Source organism: Rhinoderma darwinii, chromosome 1, assembly GCF_050947455.1.
Source record: "Rhinoderma darwinii isolate aRhiDar2 chromosome 1, aRhiDar2.hap1, whole genome shotgun sequence".
NCBI lineage: Eukaryota > Metazoa > Chordata > Amphibia > Anura > Rhinodermatidae > Rhinoderma > Rhinoderma darwinii.
The window spans coordinates 311,881,130-311,901,423 of NC_134687.1; the positions used below are offsets into that span (position 1 = coordinate 311,881,130).

The window sequence follows — 20,294 nt, forward strand, 5'->3', positions numbered from 1 at the left end:
CCCTCGCCGTGTTTGTTTTCTCTACCAATCGACGTGTCATTTACTTTTATGTAACGCGAGCATAAAAACATTTGTACATTTTACAAGCAATATGGTTCTATACACAACACCAGAACCAAGCTCAGTACATATATACAGCACCAGCACAAATACAGCTCAATTTAGTGCAACCCCTGCCGTATAAGTGTGTACGGCGTAAAACTACAGCTCCCAGCATGGCCCAAACAATGATAAGGATATGCTGGGAGATGCCGTTTCACAAAAAATAAATCCTATCATAATCATACCACCCATCATCTCGCTGCAGATCATACAGTGACTACAGTGCTGATTGGAGGCAGAATAAACATTTACATTAAGTGACTCACCGGTGACGTCTCAGATTCTAGTTCTTTTTCTCCATCCGGTCCAGACCTCTATGGTGGCTTCTCCCGGTCACAGCCCATTTCTGCAGTTTGCCGCTCACATGTCTTCAGCTTCTCACTTTTCCAACATTTCTGCACCTATAAATAAATATAAAGTTATCATTATACCACACACTACGCCCCTAAATATAATAGCGCCATACACTGCACCTCTAATTATAATAGCACCATACACCGTGTCACACACACACACACACACACACACACACATATAGACCACCCCTGTATATAGTGTCCCACAAATAACTCCCCCTATAGTGCTCTACAGATAGCCCACCCCTGTATATAGCCCCCTGTAGATATAGCCCACCCCTGTATATAGTACTCTACAGATAGCCCAACCATGTATGTAGCCCCCATGTAGATATAACCCACCCCTGTATATAGTGCTCCACATATAGTCCACCCCTGTATATAGTGTTTCACAGATAGCCCACCCCTGTATATAGCCCCCTTTGTACATATAGTCCAACCCTGTATATAGTGCTCCACTAGATAGTCCACCCCTGTATATAGTGCTCCACAGATAGCCCACCCTTGTATATAGTATATACAGGGGTGGGCTATCTGTGGAGCACTATATACAGGGGTGGACTATATGTACAAGGGGGCTATATACAGGGGTGGGCTTTCTGTGGACCACTATAGGGGGAGCTATTTGTGGGATACTATATACAGGGGTGGGCTATATCTACAGGGGGACTATATACAGGGGTGGGCTATATCTACAGGGGGACTATATCTACAGGGGGACTATATCTACAGGGGGACCATATCTACAGGGCTGGGCTATACACAGGGGTGGGCTATAGCTACAGGGGTGGGCTATATCTACAGGGGTGGGCTATATCTACAGGGGTGGGCTATATCTACAGGGGGGCTATATCTACAGGGGTGGGCTATATCTACAGGGGTGGGCTATATCTACAGGGGTGGGCTATATCTACAGGGCTGGGCTATATCTACAGGGCTGGGCTATATACAGGGGTGGGCTATATACAGGGGTGGGCTATATCTACAGGGGGGCTATATCTACAGGGGGGCTATATCTACAGGGGGGCTATATCTACAGGGGGGCTATATCTACAGGGGTGGGCTATATCTACAGGGGTGGGCTATATCTACAGGGGTGGGCTATATCTACAGGGCTGGGCTATATCTACAGGGCTGGGCTATATACAGGGGTGGGCTATATACAGGGGTGGGCTATATCTACAGGGGGGCTATATCTACAGGGGGCTATATCTACAGGGGGGCTATATCTACAGGGGTGGGCTATATCTACAGGGGTGGGCTATATCTACAGGGGTGGGCTATATACAGGGGTGAGCTATATACAGGGGTGGGCTATATACAGGGGTGGGCTATATCTACAGGGGTGGGCTATATCTACAGGGGTGGGCTATATCTACAGGGGGCTATATACTATATAGCCCCCCTGTAGCTATAGCCCACCCCTGTATATGGTGCTCCATAGATAGCCCACCCCAGTATATAGCCCCCCTGTAGATATAGTCCCCCTGTATATAGCCCACCCCCTGTAGATATAGTCCACCTGTATATAGCCCACCCCCTGTAGATATGGTCCCCCTGTAGATAGCCCACCCCAGTATATAGCCCCCTGTAGATATAGTCCCCCTGTATATAGCCCACCCCCTGTAGATATAGTCCACCTGTATATAGCCCACCCCCTGTAGATATGGTCCCCCTGTAGATAGCCCCCCTGTAGATATAGTCCCCCTGTATATAGCCCACCCCCTGTAGATATAGCCCCCCTGTAGATATAGTCCCCCTGTAGATATAGTCCCCCCGCAGATACAGACACACACTTCTATTACAGTTAAAAATATATATATATATTCAAACTCACCTTATTCCCGCTCCCACGCCGTCCGGCAGCCATGGAGACCTGCGCTTTTCTGCGCAGGTCTCCAGGGGGTTGAACACAGCGTCTATGAAAGGCGCTGATTGGCTGGGCAGGATGACTTTCCCTGTCAGTCAGTCAGCGTCTTTCATCGACGGAAGCTTCACTGGTACAAAAGGTACCAGTTGCTTCATTCGTGGAAAGGCACAGGTACAATTATAGTGCAGGAGGAGGTGGCGCTGGCGCCCCCCTCTGAGCTGCGCCCTGGGCACGTGCCCCGCCTGCCCCCTCCTAGCTACGCCCCTGGACACCACAATAGATCCAGAACAGATGGTGTAGTACCCAGTTGAGTTTTTAAGCTCTTTAGAACCAAAGGGAATGCCTCCTCATTACTTTCATCTAAAGGTTGGTGCTCCAGTTATTCTCTTGAGAAATCTGGATGCACCAAGACTGTGTAATTGAACCCGGATGTGCATTAAACCATGCCATCCCCATGTGCTTGAAGCCACCATCCTCACTGGATGTGCTGCTGGAGCAGAAGCTTTTATTCCACGAATTTCACGGATTAACTCAGATGACACAATATCTTTTATACAATTACAGTTACCAGTTGAGCTATTATTTGCAATTACAATAAATAAGGACCAAGGCCAATCAGGTACTTTTTCTATTACTAAATAAAAGTTATGTCATATTATTAGTGGATACGCTTTCCAGTGATATATGTGTTACACTCAAGCTACAAAAGCTAAACGGGAGAACAATTGAAATAAAAAACAATTGCAAATCTGTTTTATTTGTAAAAGTACACGCAACGCAGTAAAAACGTCTTAAAGTATCTATAGCCTTTAACTTGTTGCAAAAATAAACTGAAAAAAATCCCAAAAATGCTGTAAAAGACACAGAACACGCCAATATTGATACTTTATTGGGCGACTGTCTTTTCTCCTGTTCTTCTATTTCTGATCCAGACAAGCTATTACACTGTGTAATTTCCAGTCTTGCCTGTAGATGCTGCTCTGGAGCCTTCCAAACCTGTTGCTGTAGTTTAGTGATAAGTTGTGGGACGTTATACACAAACACAGGTTGCCATCCAGCCCTCATTGTTACAACAGCGGGGAGGGGTCAGTTAAGCTCAAGAGCTGGGGAACTGCAGCAAGCAAAGAATATGATCTAATTGAGTACTAAAAATATTTTTTCTATAGGGATATATTTAAAATATTTTGAATCACTATTATTATTATTCTATAACTGAAACATCCAATACTTCAACATCTAAGAATTTTGATGAATGAAATATTTAACTTTTGAAACTTTAACAAAAATACTCCACTGAATTGCCAAGATGACGGACATGTTACGTTGCCCAAGTTGCAATATGACTTTCAAGTCTTCATTATTACTGCAAAAACACAGAGAAAAGTTCTGTATTGGTGGAGACATTGGCAGAGTAAGAGAAACACAGACACCACAGGACATGGTAAGTTTCATCTGGTATTTTCTTTTGTTAGCTTTTTCCTATTAGTGATATCGCGTCTTACAATAGCTTTAGAATATGTACTATGGTAAGGGAAGGTTCACACATCGCGTAAATGCTGCGGCTTTTCTGTGCGGATTTGCAAAAATTCACAGCAGATTACAGCACCAGCAATGTGAATGAGATTTTTACAAGTCTCTTCCACATGCTGCACAATTTTCCTGCGCCTAAATTGACCTGCAACATGGCAATTTCTGTTGTGGATTTTTGCCGCAAATTTCGCCCTCTATAATGTAAAGGTTCAATGTTACACATGCGGATTTTGCTTCAGCTTTGCGGCTGATTATTCAACCATGTGTGGACCCGGCCTAAACCATCTAAAAATGTGAGTTTTATACTAGTCATGTTCGAAGTGCAGATTCACAGATGAAATCAAGACACCAGCACTCTTTACTTCCGTTGTGTGAAAAAATACAGCGGGCTCTATAAAAGTCTGCCCCCTAATATGCCATCACTTTGCCACCTGTATGCTACCACTCTGTCTCATGTATGCCATCACTGTCCCCTGTATGCCATTATTGTCCACAGGATATGCCACCACTCTGTTGCCTGTATGTCATCACTGTCCACTGTGTGTCACCACTCTACCTCCTGTATATGCCCATTGTGCAAAAAATACAATGGGCTCTAGAAAACTCTTGGTCAGTTCTTTCATTTATCATGAAACATTAAAATACAAAATGCAGAAGCATTTGCAGGATGATAATTCTCCCAGGGCAGGAGACATGGAGCCCTTCCAAGTGTTGCTTCAGAGTTTTTTTTTTAATGGTTTATATTTGTTTTGCTCCCCCCATATCTATTATATTGACCGTATCAACACACTGACCTCCAAATATTGATAGTACCACCTACTAAATACCCTTCTACTGGTGCAACGTAACCCGTTCACGCTGGGTTTTGACGCCTTCAAATAGTTTCTTCAGGCTGTTCTTGTCTGTTTCTAAATTGTTTCTGTGCCTTTCGATGGCCGAGCATGCCCTTTTTTCAGGGGTCATGTTTTCTGCTTCTGCAGCAGTCAAAAAATACGTGCGCTGAGATTCAGCTTCAATTTGTTGTGGTGTCATTTTATTATGATGATCATGCAAACGCTAAAGCTCAGCATATCCTTCATCTGCAGTTCGTTGTTGCCACCTTGTTCTGTCATAATTGGCTTTTGGCATTCACTTAACCGGGTTATATGACATCCATGGGCTAACTGAATAGTAAAAATGGTGGAATTATTGTTATTATTGAACAGCTCATTCACTTTGTGTGTATGTACATGTATTACATTGCTGTCTGTCTCTAGGGGATGTTGTCATGCCCATAGCAACAAATCAAAGCCCCGCTTTCCTTTAATTAAACTGCTCTGGTAATATGAAAGCTGCGCTGTGATTGGTTGTTATGGGCAACAAACAGTTTTTCTTTTAGACATTTTGGATAAATCTGCTCACTAAAACAACACATTTATTAAGGGAAAGGGTATGTTCACACGGCAGCGTCCGTTACGGCTGAAATTACGGTGCTGTTTTCAGGAGAAAACAGCACCGTAATTTCAGCCGTAATAGCATGTGCAGGCGTCTTTCGCTGCGTCCATTACAGACGTAATTGGAGCTGTTTTTCCATGGAGTCCATTTACGTCTGAAGCAGTGACAGGCACTTCTTTGATGCGGGAGTCTTTTTTACGTGCCGTCTTTTGACAGCGTCGCGTAAAAAAAATGACGCTTTGGAGCCGTATTTTTGGACGTAATTCGGGGCTAAAATGCCCGAATTCCGTCCATACATAGGGTGTGTGAACCCAGCCAAACTGTCAGCAGCGTTTTCACCACTAAACCCACAGCACCCTCAGATGAGGTATGAAATACCCTTCTTAGCTTTCTCTTTTTTTGCGTTAAAAATCGCCCGTTTACCTATTAAAAAAATTGCCTTCAAAGTCTTATGCAAATTAACTGAGAAGAGTCACAAACTGCCTGTTATCTAAGGAGGAGGAGGGGGGTGTCACCTCAGATGCCCCTACCTTTGGCTCTATATCAACTAGAACCATTGTTCTGGTGTCGTTTTAACGATGAGAATCTCAGCTTTTTCTAGGTTTGCAGTTCTAGGTGCTATAGAACCAAAGATATGGGCAGTTAAAGACATAGTTGGGAATGGGATCTTTATCTGCAGCTCGCATTTCCATCTATGTCTTTAGCTGCCCGTATCTCTGGTTCTATAGCACCTGGTGTGGTTTTATAGCTTGAGATTCTCATCTATTAAACAGCACCAGAACCATTGTTCTAGGTTCCATAGAGCCAAAGATAGGGCACCTGAAGCGTGTGACTCTTCTCAGCTAATCTGCATATGACTTTGCAGGCGTTTTTTTTTTTTATAGGTAAAAGTGAGATTTTTAACATAAAAGAGGGAAAGCTAAGAAAGATATTTCATACCCCATCCAATGTTCCATCTAATTCTTGGCAGCTCCTGAGCGGGGCAGTTAGGCAGCAGGGCAAGTCTCCATCAATAGTGGGCGATCTGATGACCAAAGCAATACCCCCAGTAAACGCTAATATAGCATACTAAATAAGAGAAGAAAACTTATTTTAAATTAGTTTTAATTACTTTTTTTAAGTACTATAATATTACAAGTCCACCAGTAAAATAGACAGTTATAAACATCAATTATAGGCATCAATGAAAGAATCACTCCTGGGTTTCTTTCGCAGTATGTTTTGGGTCATTCTCCATCTGTACTGTGAACCGACTTCCAATCAACCTTGCTGCATTCGTTTGAATCTGAGCAGAAAGTATATCCATGAACACTTCAGAAGTCATCCGGCTGCTTCTGTCTTCAGTCACATCATCAATAAACACTAGTGACCCAGCGCCTTTGGCAGCCATGCATGCCCATGCCATCACACTGCCTCCACCATGTTTTACAGAGGATGTGGTGTGCTTTGGATCATGAGCCGATCCAAGCCTTCTCCATACTTTCTTCCTCCCATCATTCTGGTACAGGTTGATCTTAGTTTCATCTGTCCAAAGAATGCTGTTCCAGACCTGGGCTGGCTTCTTTACATATTGTTTGGCAAAGTCTAATCTGGCCTTTTTATTTTTTAGGCTGATTAATGGTTTGCTCCTTGTGGTGAATCCTCTGTGTTTGCTCTCATGAAGTCTTCTCTTTATGGTAGACTTACATACTGATACACCTACTTCCAGGAGAGTGTTTTGCACTTGGGTAGATGTTGTATAGGGGTTTTTCTCCACCAGTAAAATAGACCGTTATAAACATCAATTATAGGCATCAATGAAAGAATCCCTCATTACACCACTGTCCCTATAGATAGCGCCACACAGACCGCCTGTAGATAGTGACGCACACCCACACCCTGTAGATAGTGCCACAGACCCCCAGTAGAGAGCGCCACACAGCCCCTGTAGATAGTGCCACACACATCCCCCTGCAGATAGCATCACACACCCCTATAGATAACGCCACACAGACCCCCTGTAGACAGCATCACACACCCCTGTAGATAGCGCCACACAGACCCCCTGTAGATAGCACCACACAGACCACCTGTAGATAGCACCACACAGACCACCTGTAGATATTGCCACACAGACCCCCTGTAGATAGCACCTAACAGAACCTCCGTAGATAGCGTCATACACAGACCCCCTGTAGATAGCGTCATACACAGACCCCCTGTAGATAGCGTCACACACAGATCCCCTGTAGATACTGCTACACAGCCCCCCTGTAGATAGTGCCACACAGCCCCCCTGTAGATAGCACCATGTAGTCCCCTGTAGATAGTGCCACACAGCCCCCCTGCAGATATTGCCACACAGCCCCTGTAGATACTGCCACACACAGCCCCCCTTGTATATAGTGCCAAACAACCCCCTTGTATATAGAGCCACACAGCCCCCCTTGTATATACTGCCACACAGCAATCCCCCACCCCTTGTATATACCGCCACACAGCAATCCCCCCTCCCCTTGTATATACTGCCACACAGCAATCCCCCTCCCCTTGTATATAGTGCCACACAGCAATCCCCCTCCCCTTGTATATAGTGCCACAAAGCCCCCCTCCCCTTGTATATAGTGCCACACAGCCCCCCTCCTCTTGTATGTACTGCTACACAGCAATCCCCCCTGTATATAGTGCTACACAGCCACCCTCTCCCCTTGTATATACTGCCACACAGCACTCCCCCTCCCCTTGTATATACTGCCACACAGCAATCCCCTCCCCATGTTTATACTGCCACACAGCAATCCTCCTCTTCCCTTCTATATACTGACACATAGCAATCCCCCCTCCCCTTTTATATAGTGCTACACAGCAATCCCTCCTGTATATAGTGCTACACAGCCCCCTCTCCGCTTTTATATAGTTCTACACAGCCCCCCTCCCCTTGTATATAGTGCTACACAGCAATTCCACCCCCCTGTATATTACCACACAGCCCCCTCAAAAAAAAAAGATTGTACTTACCTTGCCCCGTTCCCGCGACGGACAAAGCGGTACACTGCCTCTCGGGCGGGACGCATGCGCAGTCCAGCGTGATGATGTGACGTCATCACGCCGAACTGCGCAGGGAGTCTTCCCACGCCTTATAGGCTGCAGGCCTAACATAGCCTGCAGCCTATAGTATTCATTTGTATCTGCGTCCTGAGGACGCACATACAAGGGAATGTGGCTGTCGCTAGCACCGGAGCCCCCTCCGGTGCTAGCAACGCCATTGCATCCGCCCGTGACTGTGCGCGGATTTTAAAATTTAGTGAGCGGGCGGACCGTGGAAGGTGCACGGCCGCGCAGCTGCGCACCTTATAGGGAACACTGACCCCATCTGAGGGTGCTGTGGGTTTGGTGGTGAAAATGCTGCTGACAGGTTCTTTACGGATGTTTTTGGAGCTGTTTTCAATAGAGTCTATGAGAAAACGGCTCCAAAAACGTCCCAAGAAGTGTCCTGAACTTCTTTTGACGAGCCGTCATTTTATGCGCCGTATTTTGACAGCGACGTGTAAAATGACAGCTCGTCTGCACAGAACATCGTAAGACCCATTGCAAGCAATGGGCAGATGTTTGCCGACGTACTGGAGCCGTCAGTTCAGGCGTAATTCGAGGCGTAAAACGCCTCCATTACGCCTGAAAAGTGGTCGTGTGAACATACCCTTAGCACTATGTATGTCTGCTTCAACTTGACACTGATTGGCTGAAGTGGTTACACCATGTGACCGCTGCAGCCAGTCAGAGAAGAAGTGAGTCGTTGGCGATTCGGCTTGCCATTTATTCAGTTAGGTTCAGAATTATTTGGACAGTGACACAATCTTCATGATATGGGCTCTGCACGCCACCACATTGGATTTGAAATGAAACAACTGAGATGCAATTGAAGTGTAGACTTTCAGGTTTAATTCAAGGGGTTGAACAAAAATATAATGGGAAACGTTTAGGAATTGCAACCATTTTTCTACACAGCCTCCTCATTTCCGGGGCTCAAAAGTTATTGGACAAATTAACATTACCATAAATAAAATGTTTTTTTTTTAAATACTTTGTAGAGAATCCTTTGCAGGCAATGACTGACTGAAGTCTGGAACCCATGGACATTACTAAACACTGGGTTTCCTCCTTTGTGAGGCTTTACCAGGCCTTTACTGCAGCTATCTTCAGTTGTTGCGTGTTTGTGGGTCTTTCTGCCTTAAGTTTTGTCTTAAGCAAGTGAAATGCAGCTCAATTGGGTTGAGATCTGGTTATTGACTTGGCCATTGCAGAATATTCCACTTCTTTGCCTTAAAAAAAACTCCTGGGTTGCTTTCGCAGTATGTTTTGGCCCATTGTCCATCTGTACTGTGAAGCGACGTCCAATCAACCTTGCTGCATTCGGTTGAATCTGAGCAGAAAGTATATCCATGAACACTTCAGAATTCATCTGGCTGCTTCTGTCTTCAGTCACATCATCAATAAACACTAGTGACCCAGTGCCTTTGGCAGCCATGCATGCCCATGCCATCACACTGCCCCCACCATGTTTTACAGAAGATCTGGTGTGCTTTGGATCATGAACCGATCCAAGCCTTCTCCATACTTTCTTCCTCCCATCATTCTGGTACAGGTTGATCTTAGTTTCATGCTGTTCCAGAACTGGGCTGGCTTCTTTACATGTTGTTTGGCAAAGTCTAATCTGGCCTTTTTATTTTTGAGGCTGATTAATGGTTTACACCTTGTGGTGAATCCTCTGTATTTTCTTTCATGAAGTCTTCTCTTTATGGTAGACTTACATACTGATACACCTACTTCCAGGAGAGTGTTTTGCACTTGGGTAGATGTTATACAGGGGTTTTTCTTCACCATGGAAAGGATTCTGCGATCATCCACCACTGTTGTCTTCCGTGGACGTCCAGGCCTTTTGGAGTTCACGAGATCACCAGTGTGCTCTTTTTTTCAAGAATGTACCAAACTGTTGATTTGGACACTCCTAACATTTGGGCTATCTCTCTGATGGATTTCTTCATTTTTTTCAGCCTATCGATGGTCTGTTTCACTTGCATTGAGAACACCTTTGACCTCATGTGGGTTCACAGCAACAGCTTCCAAATGCAAATGCCACACCTGGAATCAACTCCAGACCTTTTACCTACTTAATTGATGATGGATTAATGAGGGAATAGCCCATGCAGCCCATTAAATGGCTTTTGAGATAATTGTCCAATTACCTTTGGTCCCTTATTAAAGAGCTGTAATTGCTAAACCCTTTCTCAAATTAGGATGTGAATACCCTCAAATTAAAGCTAGGAGTCTGCACGTTACCAAAACATATTGAATATACAGTTATATACTCAATATGTGCTTAAACAGCTAAAATGCCAAAACTTGTGTCACTGTCCAAATAATTCTGGATCTAACTGTATATTAGTATGATAATAATTTAATAGAACTCAATACTGCAATTAAAGATTTTATTAATTGCTAGGTGCAAATGAGGTTATAAATAACATCCTTGACAAAGCATAAATGCATCTATAACTAGGAAACACATGTATTAGATGTCCATTTTGTCACCATATTCTATCCATATGGAGTCGGTCCGAAATACGTATCCAATTTAATTCTATGTAGTTAGTCACACATCTATATCTCTAAATGGTGGTATTGCTACACAAATTTCACATTTCCTGATCGTCCTAAGGCAGCACACTTAAGGGTTAAGATACTTCATCTGAACGGATAGAAGAGACATATTACTCAGCAGTAATCAATTAAACAATTAGGAGGTCCCAGGTAACCTTAAATAGATCCCAAATCCCTTCAGAAAGCGTATTTTTTCTCTTCTATGAACATGGATAGTTGAAGACAGAAGACACCTATACCAAAATGCTTTATATAGAGGGGGTTCCTCTGTCCCTAAGCTGCGACCCATGAGGACATGGGGGGCTGTATACTGGGAGTTTCCTCGGTCCCTCGGCCTGGCTTCTAAAAATCTTACCTGGAGGTAATGAGAAGCCACGCTTCCAGTCTGGAGCGGCATACAGGTCTTACCTGTCCCTCGGCTCCTAGACGTGGATCCCATACACCTCCGGAAGGGTGTCCCAAGATGTCCTCCGCCGAGGTAAGGTGTACGCTGGATTCCAGAGCATGCGCTGTGCACTCTCCCGGACTTCGGTGCAGACTGCACATTCACGAGAACGGAAGTCTCGCGAGATCCCGGCGGTTCAATAAAGGACCGCGAATCCGGGGCTACGGCGCTGGTGCAGCTGCTCGACCCTGGAGATTAAGGTACCCCAAACTTTCATTGTGTAATGTGAGAAGGGTTTTTTGCTTCCTTAAGGCCTCTTACAGATAAGATTGAAATTGCATTCCTTTCTTCCCAGATGGCGAGTCCTGCATCTCAAGGGAAACGTAAAAGGAAATCCAAGCACAATATATGTAAAGGTTGTCAGCAACCGTTGCCAGGGGATTCGGACCAGAGTTTCTGCTGATCTTGCAGACCTCCTGAACAATCCTTCCATACTGAAGCCATGGGGTTTCTGTCCTGGTTTAAAGATCAGCTTACAGATACCTTTTCATGAGATTAAGTCGGCTGCTATGCCGAAAAAATCTAGAGGTAGAAACTGTCGCCCTCTCCGCAATCCCCTTCCGAATATGATCTATCGGAGGAGGATCTGGATTCAGAGGACTCTGATGGGGAACCCTTAGAGAATATTTATCTGTCAGACAAAAACAAGGTCCCGCACTTGCTGAAAGCAGTCAAACTGACCGTGGAGACTGATAAAGATGTGTCTCATAAACCTAAAAAGGAACAACTTTATTATTTTCCGGTCAATAAAGATTCCTCCTGTAAAGGATCTGCCAGACACAGCTTCTGTGTCGACGCCCGTGGGTAATCAGTCTGCACCTGCTCCTAAGTCTGAGAGTGTGACACGATCTTCTACCAGTCAGGCTGAGGAGTGGGAGAGCCTATCACAGCCTGGCCAGACGGAGCTAGCTCCCGCCCTCTGTCTATTTATACCTGCATTTCCTGCTCCTCCAGTGCCTGTGATTCTTTCCTGTTTCCTGGCTCTGCTCCTGCTATGATCAATGACCTTGCTTCATTTTTGACCCTGGCTTTACTGACTACGCTCCTGCTCTGCGATTTGTACCTCGTACACTCCTGGTTTGACTCGGCTCGTTCACTACTCTTGTTGCTCACTGTGTTGCCATGGGCAACTGCCCCATTTCCCTTAGCTTCTGTGTACCCTTGTCTGTTTGTCTGTCATGCACTTATTGAGCGTAGGGACCGTCGCCCAGTTGTACGCCGTCGCCTAGGACGGGCCGTTGCAAGTAGGCAGGGACTGAGTGGCGGGTAGATTAGGGCTCACCTGTCTGTCTCCCTACCCCGTCATTACACCTCCCCTCCCATCCTGTTATTACAGACTGGGTCCAGAAAGATTGGGATAAGCCGGAGAGACGCATCGATCAAGGGGCGAGGTTTAAACACACCTACAAAACAGATCCCAAGTTCAGTTCTAACTGGGATGTTCCGCCCAAAGTTGATCTTGCTGGTGCCAGATTGTCACAGAAATCTGTGTTTCCTTCAGAGGAGTCCTCGCTCTTAAAGGATCCAATGGATCACAGAGCTGATTCCATATTAAAAAAAGCCTACTCATCGTCGGCTGCGGCGTGTAAAGTGGCATCAGCTTCTATCCCGGTTGCCAGAGCCCTTCGTACATGGCTTAGTCAGCTCTCTCAAGATCTGGAGGAAGGCGTACTGAGAGAGAAGATCTTGCAAAATATCCCTCTCATGAACGCAGCTGCAGAGTTTTTGTGTGACGAGCCGCTGGATGTCTTGAAGTTTTCTTCCGGATCCCTGGCTCTCTCTAATATGGCACGTAAAACCTCTGGATCAAGCAATGGACAGGGGACATGCCATCTAAAAATCATTTCTGTTCCCTACCATTCCATCCCTCCTCTCTCTTCGGCCCTCAGCTGGAAGACATCCTTAAATTAATTAATGATGAAAGAGGGGTTTCCTTCCCAGGTCCTCCAATGAGGCCACCATTTAGAACCTTTCAGAACCGTTCCAAAAGGTCGCCTAAAGGTCAGAAATATTTTCGGGGGGGGGGGGTGGTGATAGGCAGCGTAGATTCAAACGCAAGCAAGAGGGTAACCTATCCGTTAGGAAGAAATCACCCTTTCAAAAAAATCCTAACTTATGACGCCAAGAGAGAGGAGTGTCCAGTAGCTGGAAGACTGGGAAAGTTTGTTCACCTATGGCTAAAAACTTCCACAGACGCCTTGGTCAGATCCACCATCCAGAATGGCTACTCACTGGAACTAAACACCGTTCTAAGGAACAGATTCTGTGTAAACAGGGGAAGAAATCCTATTGTTCTCATGCTTATTCAAGACTTCATAAGGAAGGGAGCATTGGAGGAAGTCCCGTATCATCAGCGGGGTCGTGGAGTGTACTCCCCTATCTTTGCCGTTCCAAAAAAAAGAAGACAAGTGGCGGTTAGTGATAGATTTAACATATCTGAATCAGTTCTTTGTAAAGAAAAAGTTCAAAATAGAATCTATACAATCAGTCACAAATATTATCCAGGAAGGAGATTGTCAAGCCACTATCGATCTGCAAGATGCATACCTTCATATCCCGGTCCTGAGGAAACACAGGAAGTTTCTTTGGGTAGCAGTTCTTGTTCATCATCAAGTCCTACATCTTCAGTTCACCTGCCTATCCTTTGGGATAACATCAGCACCCAGAGTGTTTACGAAGGTAGCGGTGGTACTGTCTGCAGTACTACGCATGAAAGGGATCTTCGTATGTCGTATGAGAGCTCCGTCAGAAAACATGCTCATAAAACACCTGAGGGTCACTCTAGACATGCTAAGATCGCACGGTTTCATCATAAACCTCCAGAAGTCTCATCTAACACCATGCACCAAGTTAAAGTACTTAGGCTTCATGATAGACACACAGAAAATGTCACTGACTTTGTCCAGCGATCGGATATGTTTTATCCATCAGGGTGTTCAGCGACTAACTTCATTGAGTCACTGCTCCATCTGTCAGGCCATGAGAGTGTTAGGCCTTCTAACATCGGCTATCGAGGCGGTACCCTGGGCAAGGGTACACATCCGAATGTTGCAATCCAACATACTAAAAAGCTGGGACAAGAGATTAGTGTCACTCGACACCTTAATATCAGTACCTCCGAATGTTAAACGGGACCTCCAGTGGTGGCTGGTACCCTACCATCTTGATCGAGGCAGATCTCTGAAACCAGTTCATCGGATACTCCCCACTACGGATGCCTCAGGCTCAGGCTGGGGTGCACATGTGGGAACATCATGGGTGCAAAAGAAATGGTCCAAACACGACAGCTGCCTTTCATCCAACATGAAGGAGCTCAGGGCGATCAAACTGGCCCAATTACACTTTCAGGCTGTACTCCATCATCACGATGTACAAATTCAGTCAGACAACCTCCCCGCATTGTTTTATGTAAACAAGCAGGGGGGCACCAGAAGCAATTCCCTCAGAAGGGAATGCAGTCAGATTATGCGGTGGGCAGAACGCAATCTGAGATCAGTCTCCGCAGTCCACATTCGAGGAGTATTGAATCTGAAAGCGGATTGGCTGAGCAGGAAACAGATTCACCCAGGAGAGTGGAGCTTGAATCCGGAAGTTTTCCTCCAAATCACCAGGAAGATGGGCAAACCATCTTTAGACGTCATGGCGACCGCAAAGAATGCCAAATTGAGGAAGTTTTGCTCCCTCAACAGGTCGAACCACCCATATGCCATAGACAGTCTATCATTGAGTTGGGGGAAGACCTTCATATATGTCTTTCCCCCATCCCTCTAATTCCTCGGGTGTTAAGGAAAATAAGGGACGAGAAAGTGAAGGCCATAGCGAACATTCCTCATTGGCCCAAAAGGGCATGGTTTCTGCTCGTGTTAAAACTTTAGAACGGCAACTTCTGGAGACTCCCATTACGTCCAGATCTCCTGCTACAGGAGGACGGCATGGAAACTGAACGACAGTCTCTAAAAAATAAGGGCTTCTCTGATGAAGTAGTTAATACCCTATTAGCCTCCAGGAAACCCAGTACAACAAAAATATATTCTCGAATATGGCTTATATTTTCAAAATGGTGTCAGGATAATGACAGGTCATCATACACAGTGTCCACAGTATTGCAGTTTCTGCAAGAGGGATCCCAGAAAGGCCTCAAGCCCCATACATTAAAAGTGCATTTAACAGCCATTAATGCTAATTCAGAGGGAAGGTTCTCCAACCAGCCACTGATAACCAGATTCCTGAAAGCAGTTCAAAAATTAAGGCCATACTATCATAATCCTGTGCCCTATAGGGAGTTGCCCATTGTTATGAAGCACGTCAGCCGTGCCCCATTTGAGCCGCTTCATAGTATAAACCTTAAGCTTCTCTCATATAAAACCTTATTCTTGATAGCTATTACCTTCTCAAGGCGGGTTGGCGAGTTGCAAGCTCTGTCCTGTAAAGATCCTTATCTTTGGATTTTGCCCGAGTGCGTAATCCTTAGAACAATGCCAGGGTTCTTACAAAAAGTACAGTCTAGCTCCAACTTAAATCAAGAGATAGTTTTGCCAGTCCTATCAGTAGACCGCCTCTGATACCCCTAATGATTCTCAATGCTTAGAAGTAAGGAGGTCCCTAATTATCTAGAAATAACGGCCTCCTTTAGACAATCCGAAGGGCTGTTTCTCCAATTTCAGGGGCCAAATAAGGGGAAAAAAAACAGCAAAGCCTCACTAGCTAGATGGCTCAAAGAAATCATCAGGGACTGCTACTCCCTGGAAGGCCTAGCATCCCCTTTTAGATATTCGGGCCCACTCAACCAGGTCCACATCCACATCGTGGGCAGAAAGATGCCATGTCTCCTTAGACGAGGTCCGCAAAGCAGCCACTTGGTCTTCTTTCTCGACCTTCATTAAACACTATAGGCTCGACTTGTTTTCTTCTGAAGGTTCAGGAAAATACTAGTGGGAGCATCCAAAGCCTAACCCCCCCCCCATATTCTCATTGCTTGTTAATTCCCTTAAGTGTGCTGCCTTAGGACGATCAGGAAGTGGAAAATTTACCTTAAATTTTCATTTCCTGGAGTCCGTAGGCAGCACAAGTTTCCCACCCTATATATATACTGCTGCATACGTCACGCTTTCTGAGGGGATTTGGGCTCTATTTAAGGTTACCTGGGACCTCCTAATTGTTTAATTGATTACTGCTGAGTAATATGTCTCTTCTATCCGGTCAGATGAAGTATCTTAACCCTTAAGTGTGCTGCCTACGGACTCCAGGAAATTTCAGATACATTTTTCACTTTTCCACATGCAGCATGCTATTTCATATACCATCTGTATACGATCTGTATTTTGTGTCAGTATTTAACCCTCTGTTAGAAAAGAGTGAATGAGACCTTAGACTGAGAAGCGTATTTATGACACTATAGAGTACAATGCAAACATAGAGTTCACTGTAAAAAGACACATGGTAGCACACAACCCACAAAATAATAAACCAAAATAAACACACAACACTGAATTTTTGGATAATAATGGCCACGATGTTTATTAAGGGTAATAAAATAAAGAATAATTAATATATATAAATAACCATAAATTAAAATTCCAGCTTTTAATTAATAAAAGACCAAGTCCGCCCAGCATTAGCTGGGTGAAAAAACCCCTCTAATAAACATCGCGACAGGAAGGAAATACACATAATAGGGAGGGTGGATGGGCGACGGTCCGTGCTTCCAGACGACTGCTTGACCACCTAGAAACACGGTAATTTATAGTTTGGATTCCCGCCATTTAGGAATTCCAATGGCCAATCAGCTGTACTTAGGAAAAATCTGCCTAGAGATAGAAATCTCTGGAACTTGCTCATGCCAAAGGCACAGCTGACCTTTGTCCAATCAGCTGATCTCCAGGAAATTTCTGCCTGAAGATAGAAACCTCTGGAACCTGCTCGTACCACCTGTACAGCTTACATAGGGGACGCCGATAAGGTAAGTACCATTCTAATACATATGGAAAAAAGAAGGGAAAGGGGAAGAGAAATACACAACACAACACCATATAAAATAACTGTCATTAACACATATTTTTTGGGTTCGTTACTACCATGTGTCCCCCAAGCTCATAGCTTGGGGGGACCCTGACATTCCTTCTTGTAAAGAAGTAACTTTGAAAATACACTCTCACTTTGTCCAAAATATCATCTAATAGTAAGGATACAGCTTCTCCCTTTATTGCAGTTTCACTTTGAATGACCGATTGGAATTATCTTTAAAAAGCTTAACTGAGGAACTGGAGAATAGAGATTACTCTCCTAGGATAATCTAAACAGCATCATTTTTGTATGTGTATATAAGAATATTCCCTCTCACATTAATTTTTTTTTATAGTTAACCACTACTTTAACTTATCTATAAAGTAAATATCTGTTTGGATTTACTGCTTGGCACTGTTATTTCTTGAGGTTGGAATTAACTCCTTTTTCACATCTGAGATTCTGAGGCCATTTCTAACTAAAGCATGAAGAATTTACTGTAAGGTTTATCAGAATACCCTCCTTGTGATATATTAATCTGAGGGAGCTGGTCTTCATTCTTGGTGTAGAAGTAGCCATGCACTATAATTGATCATTGAAACCCCTTAGTGATAACTGCAAATAGGATTTACCTGTACCTTTAAATCTGTGGGCAGCGTCGGACTGGAGGGAATAAATCTGAGGGCCCACCCAGGATCTTGTCAATTAGGTCTAATAGGTTATTTGTGAATCACCCATATGAAATAGATCTTAGTGGCAAGTGCTTGGCTCCCTGGTCAGCTTCAATTGAGGTTGTCTTCTGCTAGACCTTTTGGGGCCCATTATTGGGTCAGAGTTTGGGCCTACCGGAGGATCCCCTGGTGCTCTCGTGGGCCACTTTGACCCTGTCTGTGGGGGTCCACCACTGATCACATTTCTAGGACATGACTGATTAATATTGTTAAGATTTTCCACATATTTATGTATCTGTAAATTAGGTTAACCGGCTTAAAAACTCCAGGCGAAATAAAGATGACCAATTGCAGCATCATCATGCCACGAAGATAAATGATCATAATCACATGTTGGACTCTAGCGAGAAGACTGATTTAGAAAAGGTAAGTACAGATTAGATAAATTCTAAATCTGAAATCTGAAAATAATCCAATTACAATCTTTTTAAACTAATTTCCACTTTCTTGTAAAATGTATCAAAATAAATTAGCTTTGTTGGACTTTTAAAAATCATATTATCCGCAATATCAGTTTTACTACATACAGTTTGCAGAATCAGATGTAGTATATTGTTATGTAGCCTTGACCTCAGTCATTGCAGAATGTATTGGTCAAGGCCACAAATTACTTTAAAAAGTAATGCTATAATTTAGTATGTAATCAGGATAAACTGAGAGCAATAAAAAGAGTAATTATGTGATGCCCAGAGGGTTTACACAAGCATGGTAGGCACAGGAGAAATATACAAAGAGAAAATGGAGGTCATACAATAATAACCATCTTTATTTCTACAGCTCTAACATATTCCGCAGCACTTTACAATTGGTGATGTAACACGCAAAAATGTAAAATGTAACACTTATAAAATTATAAGTGATCAAAACAATTGAACAAACAATGAGACAAAGGGAGAGAGCTCCATGCTCCTAACAACTTACAATCTAAATGCAATAGGAAGAGTGATACAATAGGTACATGGTGATAATATTGTCCAGGCATATATACAGTAAATATAGTTACATGTCACCCAGCCAGTATCAGAGCCAACATCAATATAAAGTGTAGAGTGATGCGACAAGGGTATCTAGTTGAGGACAGAGTGGAGTGGAGATTTCTACAACCAAGTCAGGTTATGTATGGGCCATGGTCTATAGGCCTCCTTGAAAAATTAGTTTTCAAGGCTCGCCTAAAACTAATATAGGAAGTGGTTGGAAAATAAATATCTTTTTTGGAGCAATGTATCTTGGTTGAGTTACCAAAACCTTAATAATAATGTAAGAAGACAAATTCCTCTTTTTAGATAAATGGATTTGGTAGACCAGAACCCAGGGCAACAGAAAATGACACACAACTGCGCTATCTCGCTGAGGCTCACAGCAAGCAAATCAGTGAAATTATGTCTCAGAACAGGCTTTTGGAAAAACAGAGAGATGGTATGTCACACAACCTACTGTTAAAGTCACTGTTAAAGAGGACCAATCATGGGGAGGTCAAAATAATTTTTATTTAAAAAAAATCATTAGCCGTCACAAAAGTAAAATATAAACAAATATAACTAATTTAAAAATGTTTAAGGTGCGCGCACTTTTTGTAAATGACCTGACTCACCACAGGAGTCATGACTAAACTTCTTTTCCAGCAGCTCCCATCATGTTTGGCGGTGCTCCCATAACCCCTCGGCGGCATAAAGTGTAAATGTCACAGCACGGGGAGTGGACACACTGTGCCGTACCGCGTAGCGGGGTAGCAGCTGGCCAACTAGCTACAAAACAATGTCTATAGTCCAGAACGGGTACCTGAGGCAATGTAGACAGTATCGGAGACACAACTTGACTTTCACTGTAGAAGGATAGTAGATGCAGCGGAAGACACGACTTGACTCTCACTGTAGCTGGCACAGTAGATGCAGCAGAAGACACAACTTGACTCTCTCTGTAGATACGATAGCACGGTATACAGGGTACAGGCAGCAGGAACGGGTAACAGTGGGAACTGGAAAACACTGGGAGACAATTTGCGCGCGCCCTGTGGGAAATAAGCCCAGGACCCAGAAGTGAGTGCCGGCGTCTCCTTGGAGGGAGATGTCGCTGAGAAGACAGATGTCCATGGCCGAGGCCGTCAGAGGGTAAGTATGAACGATGGCCTTCAGCCATAGACGTTACAGTAAAGCAGCAAGATCTCGTTAGTTAATGCGAGATCTTTA

General features: G+C 44.1%; 1 protein-coding gene across 1 annotated transcript in view; it reads left to right on the top strand.

The window, feature by feature from the left end:
• The first annotated feature begins 3,634 nt into the window (after window positions 1–3,634).
• The window catches only part of LOC142741974 (coiled-coil domain-containing protein 17-like), a 51,816-nt gene continuing 35,156 nt past the window's right edge, over window positions 3,635–20,294 (top strand). Inside the window, exons 1-3 of the mRNA XM_075851309.1 lie at window positions 3,635–3,769; window positions 18,355–18,474; window positions 19,392–19,524. Of these exons, the coding sequence (XP_075707424.1) occupies window positions 3,635–3,769; window positions 18,355–18,474; window positions 19,392–19,524 (388 nt within the window). The remainder of the gene's footprint in view (window positions 3,770–18,354; window positions 18,475–19,391; window positions 19,525–20,294) is intronic.